Below are 14262 nucleotides of genomic sequence, written 5' to 3' on the forward strand. Positions count from 1 at the left end.
TAGATATTAGTAACCTGTGTCAAGAAGGTATATTTGTAGTAGTAGTAGTAGTAGTAGTAGTATATCCCCAAAAGCTTGAAAGTGTATCACTCTTTCCTACATGATGCTCTCATGAAAGAACTGTCCTAGATAAACTTAATACAGTAATACTGTTAATCCCAAAATTCAAAGAGCATAGACTTTTTGTAGCTGCTGACATCAACACAGACATAAGGGAAAAAGAAAATATGTTTCACTTAATAAATACAATGAAGTATCTTAAATCTCTACTGCCTGAATGAAAAATGCATAAGACTAGGAGCACACTTAGACAAAATAATTACCAATGGACATAGAGACTATGTAGAATGTAGTGTGGTTAAATTAGGTATAGCTAATTATTGAATACTCTATAAAAATTAGAAAATAAGTTTGTGAATTATACTAAATACAAACGACATTACAATATGATAAGGGAACTAAAACCAGTGTTGTCTGGTCCTGTAATTGGCCACCAAGAGAACTTTTAATGAACACACTTCTATTTTTCTAGCCAATGTTCAGTATATGCTAAATAGAATCTGACCAACCATCACTGAGAAAAATATTAACAGCACTAAACGTAGATCACAAAATACTAAAATATGGTGTACTCAGAAACTGAATAAAATAATAATTCTGCATTTTATACCTAAACACAGATCTAGTAAAAGTGCTGAATTTAGAAAATCTACACAAAACTTGAAAAATCTACAAAATTAAAGTTAAAATAGCCAAATGTGAAGCAAATAGTGACTACGTTTTAAAATTCAAAAATAATTGTGATGCATCAAATGAATATTTTGTGAACTGTGGTGACCTCCCCATGTTGCCAAGATTGTTTTGACTATGCTGCAGAAGTTTTGTTGGGAAGCCCTTACACATCCTCCATACAGTGCCAATCTCTTCCCATTGTCGGTTTGCTTCAGAGGAAAAGGTGCACACCTTGGTACAATCGTGGTTCCATAGGCAACCACTAATATTTTTCCGTGAAGGCATTGACTGTCTTGTCTCACAGTGGGATAAATTTACTAACATTTATGGCGATTACTTTTGAAATAACAACCAGTTTACTTACTTTTTACCATCTGCCTCATTTTCATTTGACTGTCGCTTATAGCACAGCAATTAATAAGTTGGTGGTGGTGGTTGTCGTTGTTCGTCGACCTAACAACTGATCCCTTGTTTTAATGAGTTCCAAAGCAGAGGACTAGTATGGAATTAGTAACTTTATGACAAAAAGCATAGCAAATAAATTAAAATGCCATTGCTTTACCTTGCCAACAGAATTGTGGCAGATGGTATTTTTCCTGAAGCTCTTAATATCCATGTTTCATTCCAAGTGTTTAAGAAAAGAGAAAGACACCTCCATAGTAACCAGAGACCAACCCCCATTGTTCTAATTGTATCGAAAATAATAAAAATCTATATACACAAACATGTATATGAGTGTTTTGAAAACAACATAATACTGAAAGGAAGCCAGTTTACTTCCGGTCAGTCTTGTGGACAATAAAAGGCATAGCAAACCTTTTAGATACCATATATGATGGGATGGTAAAATGGACAGATTACTGGTGCTATGTTTGTAGACTTGGGCAGAGCATTTGACATGATGACACATGTGACTATAATAATAAAGTTAGCTTACTATGGCGTAAGAGATAAGTCACTAAGTTTATTTGGAATGTTCGTCTGATGGGTTACAAGAAGTATGTACAAATAGTCAAACCCAATTATTCGAGATAAAATGTGGAATCTCACAAGGGTTGGTTCTTAGATCCTTTCTCTTCATTGTTTATTTAAATGATTTCTCAAGTCCTATCCATGTGAGAATGTACTCTAAGCTATTAGGTGAAAATGTACACAGTGTTAAACATTACAACAGAGATCTAATTGAGATGACTAATTGCTGGTGTCTGGCCAATAAAACAAAAACCGAGCAGTTGAGTCTGAGAATAAGAATGTGAAATTACTTGGACTTATGATTGATAGAAGATTGTCATGGAATGGACAAGTGAACTTACTTAAGTAGCAATATATCACAAATACTGATTTAGTTACACTTAAATTAAGGAAAAAGGACAGTATGACTGTACTACTATATCCTTCTACACACCCTTCCACTCACATCTGCAGTATGGAATACTGTTATGGAGAACTATAATGGAGTTGGCTTGCATTTGCCAATTACAGGGAAAAGCCTATTAGATGTGTTTAGGTTTGCCTTCCAATGACACTTGGTAGAATTCAATTCAGGTCACTTAATATAATGATAGTCCCCAGCCTTTACACCTATAGTTCTTTCAGCTATGCCAAAGAAAATTTACACAAACTTGGAGTAAGAAATAATGTTCATTTGCTCAATACAAAAATAGCGGCCCCCCCAACACACACACACACACACACACACACACACACACACACACACACACACACACACACGCGCGCGTCTGAAATTCTTCAACTAACTACAAAAAATAGTGCACTTGATGCCCTTGCACAAATTTAAATTTTTTTTAGAAACTTCGGTCTGAAAGAGCATGAATTATACCCAGTGAATGAATTCTTGGCGAGTACTGTACAAGAATTATGCCTTATCGCGTGCGTGTGTGTGTGTGTGTGTGTGTGTGTGTGTGTGTGTGTGTGTGTGTCCACAATGTATTTAATTAACATTGTTAGATTTAAGCACTGAATTGTGCAAAGTGATAGTGTCAACTGTATTTGTGGACAAGGCGTGTTGTGTTAAAAAATACTGAATGGCTGATGATAAACATTCTGAACAATCTAGCTGCTTCATTGCACTTCTGTCAGTAAGTGTAGTTTTTCCTTTCAGTATTGTGTTTTCACGTAAACTCTGTGAGTTGTCAAAAGAACTAGATGTAGTAACTTGAGGCAGCCTTGACTGATTTGTGATTGTTGCACAGATGTGCGAACTGTGTGCTTGCTGATGTATTGTCTTGGAAATGTATGTGGCCTTACATGACAGTAGGTCAGCACATCATCATAGTGATTACAGACACACTGTAACTCAAAATATAGGTTACAGTGCAAGGTGAAAAGAAAATTTTCATATTGACTCATCTATACCTTTCATTCAATGATGATTTTATCTACTACACCATATCAGAGAAATTACAATTGATATTATTGAACATGGCATTATTGGTCATGTAAACAAGAAATAATATTGCAAGTACTCATAATGCAAAATTCCTCTTTCAGTAAACGTATGTAATTTCACTATTCTAATTTTACAGGTTTGTATGTTGCATCGTCAAAAGCTTCAGGATTCAGTATTGAAGTTACCAACCCTGACCCTGCTACAATGATAATGGGGATAAGAGTTCTGCTTGGTACACAAGATGTGCAGAAAGCTCCAACTTACATTGAGGTACATAATAGTATATAATTTACAATTGTGAGGTATACTTGAGATTGCTGGATTGTTTTCATGCCAACATGTTCATGTGTACACACACACACACACACACACACACACACACACACACACACAGAGAGAGAGAGAGAGAGAGAGAGAGAGAGAGAGAGAGAGAGAGAGAGAGAGAGAGAGAGAGACTCACACTGTCTGTCTATAGAAATATTTTTTTTTTTTTCAGGTATTTGGTAGAACTGTCCAAACAAATCTGACACGTAGCAGATGGTTTGATGTGCCTTTCACTAGAGAAGAAAGTCTCCAGGCAGATAAAAAGTTCACCATCACTTTTGGACCTTCAGCAGATGTGGAACATATATCCATGGTTGACTGCATAAAAATGTAAGTATAGTTCTAATTATGTTTGAGAATAATCACTACTTGACCTTAGAAAAGCAAGAGGTATGTATGTGGGAAAAGGGTTGAAATTTGCACCTATTTTTGGCAAAATTCGCACAAATTTTTTTTTTTGGTAAATGGTTAGGCACACACATTTAAAAGGTTGTCACAATATGTGCCTGAAGACAACACCTTCTTACTTCGAAATTGATTGTTGGCTTGGAAAAGCTTTAGCAGCTTTTCCAAAATGGCCTTTGCTTTCTTCTTTTGGGTGTATTTAAGCTTTCAATAAATGATTATTCTAATGAAGGTGTCTCAAATTTAAGATTTCTCTCGACATTATTTTTCTTTTCCAGCCCAATTCGATAATGACAAAATCTGCAGATTGTTAATTTTGACCCCTTTGTTGGCATTAATAGCCGTGCTACCCATACTTGATGACATTACAGATAGAAATAAAAAGGCACTTAGCATAAAAATAGAAATCAAAATAACTCTACTTACATGTTAGGGGAAGAATTTTGGCACAGTCAAAATACAGTGACACATCTTGTGATCTGATCACTGTAGTGCAGAGTTTGGATACTATATGTGGGCAGACGCCTGCAAGTATAAACAAACTTGAAATCTGATCTCCACAGGGGGGAGGGGGCTGCAAGGAAACAAGCCCCACCTCTCTCTCATAGCGCAGCCAACCTACATCCATGTTTTGTGTTTCTGTGAAAGCAGAACTGGCACATGATACCAGTAATCACCGATCCATTCTGGTGTTGTGAGGATCATAATGGAAATCTCTGATGAACCAGGATGAGTCTTTTTCACTCATTTCAAAATAAGAAAAGAAAACAGCAAGCCATCAAATGGTTACTTTGCAGTTAGTTGCTTGCTGAAGTTGACAGAGTGTTTTAAAGAAAATAGTTACAGTCTGACCTATTGCAGTATTTGATGCAACAACAGTTCAAAACACCCACTGCCTAAAACTGCCATGTTAAAGGTATCCACATTAGTAAAACTTGTGAACTTTGTCTAGTAGACAAACATACACATGCCTTTGTTCTAAGATGTTAGGTTCCACAGCTGAGTACCATGTTGCATTAAGTGGCATGTATCTTTGCTGCTCACAGTTGGCGTGGCACCAGACACTCGAGTCATTAATATGTCGTTGCATTTGTGCACTTTTTGTTTTGCAAACATTTTCTTACGCACATTATCTTTCCAAATCAGGCTTTGCTAAATGACAATCAGTAGCAGTAACCATATTTGTATGCAGAAAAGAATGCTGTTTCAAAGTATCTCTGACAAAATAGTACATCTAGATACGGTTTGCAGTGAAATAGCATCTAATTAGGTACTTTCAGATTTTTCCATTTTGATGCAGAATTTGCATCTAATTTGCATTTATCGCAAAATGCAAATTTTTCAGGTTCTATCTATGGGTCACATTCTATGTTGAAGGCCTAGATGTAAAATGTGTCCCACACACATCGCCACTGATATTTACAGTATTCATCAGTTACGTCTTCTACCGACTTTGTTATTACCTTTGTCTGACATGGTATATAGGTATAACTCCCAAACTAACTATCCACCCAAATGAATGGTCACTACAAAATTGTTGCTAAGGTCCAGGTAGCCCCCACCTGATTGAAGAGCATAATTATAACGGCTCTATATAATGTAGTTGATGTAAATTGCTGTTGCACAAGGCATATAATCGTGATCCTTGGCTTCAAAAATGGTTTTCTCAATTGTGCACAGCTCAGTCTCCACAAGTCACTGACCTCCATCTGTCTCTTCTCCCTCTTCTGTTTCTACATCAATCTGTTCTCCCTCGCAAGCTTCACACTCATCTTTATCTCCTTTTCTAAATTTTACAGTCTTATCCGTGATCCTCCGCCTTCTCTTTGTACTGTTTTCTTGCTTTTTCTCCCAGTAGCCCACTCTCATGCTCTTACTCCTTGTGTGAGTGCTAGCCACCTCATCGGTAAACACCCATCCCACTGTTACATAGACCCCCTTTTCATCGTTCATCACCACACTTCTCCACTTTACAGCTAACATTTGGCTGCCAATATGAAATAAACAAATAATGTCATTCATTGGCTATTAACACTGGCAGCAAATTTATACTGTAGGGATAGAGAAAAATTTTCCCCATTCTGATAAATTGCTTCATGTAAGAGGCAAACATGTAAAATAAGTAGCAGGAAGGCATATGGCTGTACATTAATAGGTGAAAAGCGACAGGCACGTGTATTCTGCATAGATTTTCAACATATGTATATCATCAGCATGAATGTAAAATGTTTTGCTGAACAAAGAGTTGATATCAATATTTGTTTGAGAGTTATGAAATAATCACATATAATACGTAATTATTCTACTCTTACCAGATGGCATCCATGCACCAATAAAATGCCACCAATGCTTAACATACAGAATGCACCATGTAAATACGGGATCATGTTGAGTCTACTTCACTACAACATGCATCAGTAAGGAGTGGGGCAGTGATCCTGTATCCACATATATCACACTATGCTGTACACACCAGTTACACTTGACAGAGGCTCCTAAGGCTCCACTTGAGGAAAAACATGCTTAGCACTCTCACCATTGCTTACATCTGTCATACTGTACTGCTTCCACCCGGAACAACTCGCACTCCATACCATATAGTCACTTCTGAAACATGGGAAACTCATATAAACTGCTGTCCAGCCACACAGCTGAGAGTATCGACCATACAGTCTGACTACCCAGAAACAACTGATTTTCTGCTCACTCTACACACATGTCCACTTCAGTCACATGACCTTCTCCACACTTCTACTTCAGTAATGCTATTCAGCAATAGTGCCAACGTTTGGTGCAATATCAAAAGACTTAAAAATATTTAACTGTGTTTGGATATGGGATTATAGTCTTCACATGAACTATGTCAGCAGGAAAAATAACTAAGGTGTTTCTTTTTGATACACTGAAAAGTTTACTGAAACGTGAAGCAGTTGTGACAGAAAAGTGCAGGATTATATAAAAATAAAATCATGCAACTAAGAATGTGGTAGCAGCAGCTTTAAAAATTCGATAATAATTTTCAGACTATTTTGGAAGACTGTGTACCACCTCCATACATGCACAGAACTTTTGACTTCTAAATTTTAGATTTGGTTCTTTTGGAAGTGCAGTGAAGGATGGAGTATTTGCTTTGAAACCAAATTTTGAAACATGGCAACATGAAATACTAAATGGTATGTGAAAAATGTGCATGTACATAAAACAGTGCATAAGGATGAATGGACATAGCAAAATATAACTCATAAGTACAAAACCTGTTTTTTATTTTTTAATTAAAACTGTTTAATGATGTAGAGAATGGACATTGGAAGAGGAGACAAATAATAGCATCTGTCCATTTTCTCAGTACACACACACACACACACACACACACACACACACACACACACAGGGTGAGGCAGCTAAGTCATAACACCCCCATTCTATCTCCCCAACCCTAATAGATACAAAAATGCCATTTGGACAGTGAATTGCAGGGACATGGGCTAGTTGAATACATCAGATGTCATGTTTGTACTATTTTTTATTACAGAGATATGAGGCTATCTTTGGTTTTTTAAATGGAGCCCTATGTTAAATTTTAGCGTAACATGATGGGCTTAAAAAGATGGTTTCAAATATGTGTATACCATAATATTTAGGCGAATAGTTTTTGAGACACAGATACGTTCCCGTATCGTATTCATCCTTTGAAGTGGCGTTGTCCAATACAACCTTTCCTGTTGACCACTGAGGAACTTAACAGGGAAGGCGTTGTTTTCCTGCTTCTCGGTAATGCTGCAAGGTATGCACATGGCAGCTGGAGAGAAGGGTATAAATGTGCTGCTGAGGTAATGAGACAGCGCATTTCCATCACAGTTTTTTCGAGCAGACATATACACCAACGAAAAAAAGTTAGATATGATTCTAGTGTATGGTGAAAGCAGAAGAAATGCTATTAGAGCAATAAAGCTATATGGAGAGCTGTATCCTGATCGTGAGCATCAGCTTCTTGCACATATTTGCAATAAACTACTTGAATTGGGATCAAGGAACACCATACAGAGGACAAGGCAGAAAACTGCAACTGGTGAGGTACATCAAGAGGGCATTGTAGTGTTGACGCATAACAACTCTACTGTTTCGTCGCGACGTATCAACTTGGAATGTGGTAGAAGTCAGTGTTCTACGCATATTGCACCAGCCTAAATTTCACCTGTTTCGCCTCTCATTACATCAAGCACTCACCGGTGTGAATTTCGAATGACGCCAGGAATTTTGCCGGTTTCCTCTGCAGCGCCTACAAGATGATCCAACATTTTTTCGACGGGTGCTTTTTACTGATGAACCGACTTTCACCAACCACAGTAATGTGAATTTGCATAATATGCATTACTGGTCAATAGAGCACCCTCAGTGGCTTCGACAGGCACAGCATCAGCAACCATCGAGTTCTAACGTGTGGTGTGGCATCGTCGGAAATATCATTGTGAGGGCCGTACGTCATTCCGGGTATACTAAATGGCAATAACTATGCACAGTTCCTGCGAAACATTCTGCCCATTTTGCTGGAAGAGGTACTACTAACTATGTGTCAGTGCATGTGGTTCCAACATGATGGCTATCCTGCTCTCTCTTCCCGTGTGGCTACAGAGCTGTTAAATGAAAAGTTCCCGGATTGTCGGATAGGATGACGTACTGAAGTGAAGTGGCCAATCCGGTCTCCTGATTTGGCCCCACTTGATTTTTTTTCTGTGGGGAGCAATCAAACATAAAGTGTATGCTCAAATACCAACTATGCCAGATGATATGAAGCTATGTATCATCAAAGCATGGACTGATGTGTGTACACCCTCGCAGCAGTTCACAAATCATTTGACCGGCGGCTACAAATGTGCATTGCAGCAGAGGGGAAACATTTTGAGCACATGCTTCAGTAAAGTTTTGTATCATGTACAGTATGTATTTTGCATCTTTGTGTGTATTTGCTTCGTATTGTGATCAAAAGTAAATATTTTTCAAATAAAAAACAAATACGTATGAAATAATTCTGACCAATAAGGGCCTCCTCATTTACATTTGTATTTCTGTTACTTAAAATGTATTAACATCTTGTAGTATTTTAATACTGTATGTTGTCTACTATATTGGTATCACAGTTGTCAAATAACTGAATAATATTTGTGCAACATCATCAGTTAATTTTTGCACAAAATATCGCAGTATGTATTACTATTGTCGGGTAAATAGACTTGTTTGTGTACGGACGGACTCGCGATGTTTACCATGTACTCTACACAACAGGAAAGGTGGCATTGGACAATGCCACTTTGAAGGATGAACACGTTACAAGAACATATGTGTCTCAAAAACTGTTTGCCTAAATATTATGATATACACATATTTGAAACCGTCTTTTTAAGCCCGTCTTGTTTGCTAAAATTTAACATAAGGTTCCATAAAAAGAAAAAAAAAGGAAAGATCACCTCATATCTCTGTAATAAAAATAGCACAAACATGAAATGTGATTTATTCGAGTAACCCCTGTCCTGCAATTCACAGTCCAAACGGCATCTTTATATCTATTACGGTCGGGGAGACAAAAGAGGTGTTATGACTTAGCTGCCTCACCCTGTATATAAAAGAAAATGGGGGACGGGGGGGGGGGGGGGGGGGGGGGGGGGCGGAGAGATTGAAATCACGATCTGACATATTGTTATAAAGTAATGGAGTTATTGTAAAATTATAGATGAGATAGCAGAATGTTATTCAGTGCATAAAAAGTAGCAATTATGATATGACTTAGGTAAACACTTAAAGATATGTTATCCAATAATCTGAATTCCAGGCTTTAATGTCTTAATTGATTTAGTGTCTTTTTTAACAAATTTTGTACTCTTAACTGTAAAATTATTTTACTGTAAGTGTAGACAGAAATATTGAGTCACACATCAATTTGGAATAAACTGTACTTGTTTTGAAGTGTAGTTGGAAATTGATTAATTGACTGACTTGTTGTAGCTAAAAAATGTTGGGACTATGTTTTTTTCTAGTTACGGGAAGCTAAAAGACATTTACAATTGGAGTGATGACACTGAAGAATTGGTAACCAGTGCCACGGCCCATCCACAAGCTGCAGCAGCAACTGATGGAGATGATAGTGGTATTGATGTACCACAGAATCTGTCATGCCTTGAAAAGTAAGTATTTTGGTCTCTCTCTCTCTCTCTCTCTCTCTCTCTCTCTCTCTCTCTCTCTCTCCTCCCTCTCTCTCTGTGTGTGTGTGTGTGTGTGTGTGTGTGTGTGTGTGTGTGTGTCCCTCTCCCTCCCTCCCCCTCCCCTTGCCCCCTGGTGTGTGTGTGTGTGTGTGGGGGGGGGGGGGGGCAGTTTAAATTTATGTCAAATAGTAACATCTGTACTGCCTTGACGGTGTAAAAAAAAGTCTTAATGTCAATGCAGTTGAGAGAAATGACCATTTGTCACATATTTTGAATCTCAAACTCGCCCGTCAAAACCTATACATGAACCCACTATGTATGCATAATGTCGTTTGTGCAGAACCGTCTTAGTGAGAGTCTTACTCACATTGGTCCCGTGTTTTCAACTTCACGTCTCTCTGTATTGGAATAGCTGTCATCATCCTCAGGGATTTTGACATCTGTGCAAGATAAATGCCTCCTCTAGAGTGTTCCATGTCATCACAGTCTTCATCGGTTTATATATATGTATTTTCTATTGTCATTTACACCTTAAATCAGATTGTCATTTCAATCTTTTATCATCATTGGGAGTTGAACAATGAACTTTCTTGATCTAGCTACTACCCATTTATCTGGTTAAATGTCGTGCACCCACCTTCCATTTCATTTTCTCTTTGTTCTTAAGTCTTCCACCCCAGGCCGTTTCTTGATAAATTTCTTTTCCTCTCTCTCCTAGTAATTCCCAACATGGATCTCCCTATTACTCAGTGAGCCTCCCCCCTCCCCTCCCATTTATAATTGTTCCCAAATTAAAAGGCTGTGTACCACTACTGTAAGTCAAAATTGATAATACAAGGTGATTATAAACTTTCCTTTTCAAATAAATCAGAAGTTTCATTTTGTATACACAATTTAGTTTATCAAAAGTGTTCCAGGGCAATTTTACTCTTCTGTTTATGTCGTTTGCTGCCCCTTCCACTTTCCTTCAGTGGCCCTAAATACAGGTATTTATCAGTTGCTTCTGTGGCTCCATTCTTAATTTGTACCATTTTCTTACTATAGTTTACTTTCAGACTTAAATTTTACCATTCATTGTTAAAGTTTATCTGGACTAGAGGCAAATGGTATGTTATTAGGAAAACATAAGTAGTTAACTCACAGTCCTTCTTTTTCTCAGTTTACAGATTAGAAGGTATACTCTATTGCTGTTGAGAATATTTTGATGGGTACGGAATAACTGTGTCTGACTTTCTTTAAATTTTCTTTCAATGTACATGTTAATAAGTATATTAACATAAGTTGATATATGCCCTGTTTCTGAAGAGTTTCCACTAAAGGAGATCACACTGTCCAGTTTGTGTGTGTGTGTTTGGGGGGGAGGGGGGAAGCTCTTTTCACTGAAGGCGTAAATGTTTCGTAGCCTTTTCATTATGCCTGTCTGCTACACAGTGCCTCCTCACTGTGGTTAGTAGCAATCTATCCTTTTCATAATACTAAGTTCAATTAAGATGGATATCTTTGTGGCATTACATGAATCGCAGTATTAATCTGCATTTATAGCATCCTTTGTTGATTGATATTCTGGAATTCTATATGCTCGCAGAAGAAATGGTACTTAAAAAAATGGTCAATATCTACGTTTGTTGTGAAAGAGGCAGAGCCGAAGCTCAGACAACGAATGAGTAAGGTCTTCATAAATTTTGTTTTCAGGGGAAGACTTGATGTCATGTGACTGATTGAATCAATAATAAAGTTAGTATGCTCATGAGGGAATCAGTCTTGTCTTAGATTTACTGTACTCTTTTCATTTTTCAGGGTCCTCTCTTCTATATTGTCTGTTATTGACAACTTTTTTGGAGTAAACCTTCCAGCTACAGATGATCTCCAGGTGTTCAAATCTCATGCTAAGGACCTTGTTACATTATTGTTATATATACCTGTTCCATCCTGTGTTGAGACTGCTGCAGAATCACTTCTGTCAACATTACATCCAACAAGGACTGCGTATTTCAATTATAAAGTAAGTAAATTATATACTGTTACTGTTCATTTTATTGGTGATTAAAAGCAGACACCACATGTTTCACTTCACTACTCCCTCTCCTACTCTTCTACTACTTTTACCTTTGTCTCTCCTTTCCTGTTGTGTAAAATAACAGGATTTGCTCTCTCTTTAATTTTGGAACTTGTTTTTCTTGTTTGCAGGACCATGTTCTTCTAGGCCACGTAAACACAGAGTTTGCACTTATGAGAGATCAACAAGATCCTAAGACCATAGATGCAGAGGCATTTTACCAACTGGTTATGACCATAAGAAGTATAGCTGTTGCAAGGCCCCACAATTTAGCAAAATTTGAGAAAATTGTAAATGAAGAACATCCACGTAAGTTGGTTTTTTCTTGACTGTGTACAGATAGTTCAATATATAACACAGTTTGATTTTTCAAACAACTTTTTTCCACCTGTATTGTAGCCATAATCCATTCAGCAGAAACAATTTGCCCCAAGTAATGTATTTTGCGGATTTTTTTGACTAATTGGACTTACTTCAGTTATGACACATCGTGAAATAACTTTTTAATGATTGATGTAGGTAAATAAAATGGTACTTTGGAACTATTTTAATGGTGCACTACTTTTGCCAGTTTCAGGGTGTTCAACACTAAAAAATGCAATTGAACAAGGGCTCCATGCTCTCCCTCTCCCTCCCTCTCTCCACACTCTCCCCCCACACCCTCTCCTCCCCCTCTCCCCTCTCTCCACACTCTCCCCCCACACCCTCTCCTCCCCCTCTCCCCTCTCTCCCTCTCTCTTCTCTCCCACACACCCTCTCCTCCCACTCTCCCTCACACCCTCTCCTCCCACTCTCCCTCACACCCTCTCCTCCCACTCTCCCTCACACCCTCTCCTCCCCCTCCCTGGTCATCTCCCCCCCCACCTGGCCATCTCACCCCCCACCTGGCCATCTCCCCCCCACCTGGCCATCTCCCCCCCCCACCTGGCCATCTCCCCCCCCACCTGGCCATCTCCCCCCCCCACCTGGCCATCTCCCCCCCCACCTGGCCATCTCCCCCCCCACCTGGCCATCTCCCCCCCCACCTGGCCATCTCCCCCCCCCACCTGGCCATCTCCCCCCCCCACCTGGCCATCTCCCCCCCCACCTGGCCATCTCCCCCCCACCTGGCCATCTCCCCCCCCACCTGGCCATCTCCCCCCCCACCTGGCCACCTCCCCCCCACCTGGCCATCTCCCCCCCCCACCTGGCCATCTCCCCCCCCACCTGGCCATCTCCCCCCCCACCTGGCCATCTCCCCCCCCCACCTGGCCATCTCCCCCCCCCCCACCTGGCCATCTCCCCCCCCACCTGGCCATCTCCCCCCCCCACCTGGCCATCTCCCCCCCACCTGGCCATCTCCCCCCCCCCACCTGGCCATCTCCCCCCCACCTGGCCACCTCCCCCCCACCTGGCCACCTCCCCCCCACCTGGCCACCTCCCCCCCACCTGGCCACCTCCCCCCCACCTGGCCACCTCCCCCCCACCTGGCCACCTCCCCCCCACCTGGCCACCTCCCCCCCACCTGGCCACCTCCCCCCCACCTGGCCACCTCTCCCCCCACTTGGCCACCACCCCCCCACTTGGCCATCTCCCCCCCACTTGGCCATCTCCCCCCCCCACTTGGCCATCTCCCCCCCCACCTGGATATCTCCTCCCTCACCTGGACATCTCCCCCCCACCTGGCCATCTCCCCCCCCACCTGGCCATCTCCCCCCCCACCTGGCCATCTCCCCCCCCTACCTGGCCATCTCCCCCCCCTACCTGGCCATCTCCCCCCCTACCTGGCCATCTCCCCCCCCCTACCTGGCCATCTCCCCCCCCTACCTGGCCATCTCCCCCCCCCTACCTGGCCATCTCCCCCCCCCCCTACCTGGCCATCTCCCCCCCCTACCTGGCCATCTCCCCCCCTACCTGGCCATCTCCCCCCCCTACCTGGCCATCTCCCCCCCCTACCTGGCCATCTCCCCCCCCTACCTGGCCATCTCCCCCCCCCCTACCTGGCCATCTCCCCCCCCCTACCTGGCCATCTCCCCCCCCCTACCTGGCCATCTCCCCCCCCCCTACCTGGCCATCTCCCCCCCCCTACCTGGCCATCTCCCCCCCCCTACCTGGCCATCTCCCCCCCCCCTACCTGGCCATCTCCCCCCCCTACCTGG

General features: G+C 41.1%; 1 protein-coding gene across 1 annotated transcript in view; it reads left to right on the plus strand.

The window, feature by feature from the left end:
- The window catches only part of LOC126470301 (protein purity of essence), a 475244-nt gene that overhangs the window by 253661 nt on the left and 207321 nt on the right, over window positions 1-14262 (plus strand). The window contains exons 40-44 of the mRNA XM_050098072.1: window positions 3279-3412; window positions 3639-3796; window positions 9904-10050; window positions 11866-12070; window positions 12256-12433. Of these exons, the coding sequence (XP_049954029.1) occupies window positions 3279-3412; window positions 3639-3796; window positions 9904-10050; window positions 11866-12070; window positions 12256-12433 (822 nt within the window). The remainder of the gene's footprint in view (window positions 1-3278; window positions 3413-3638; window positions 3797-9903; window positions 10051-11865; window positions 12071-12255; window positions 12434-14262) is intronic.

Source organism: Schistocerca serialis, chromosome 3 (assembly GCF_023864345.2).
Source record: "Schistocerca serialis cubense isolate TAMUIC-IGC-003099 chromosome 3, iqSchSeri2.2, whole genome shotgun sequence".
Lineage (NCBI taxonomy): Eukaryota > Metazoa > Arthropoda > Insecta > Orthoptera > Acrididae > Schistocerca > Schistocerca serialis.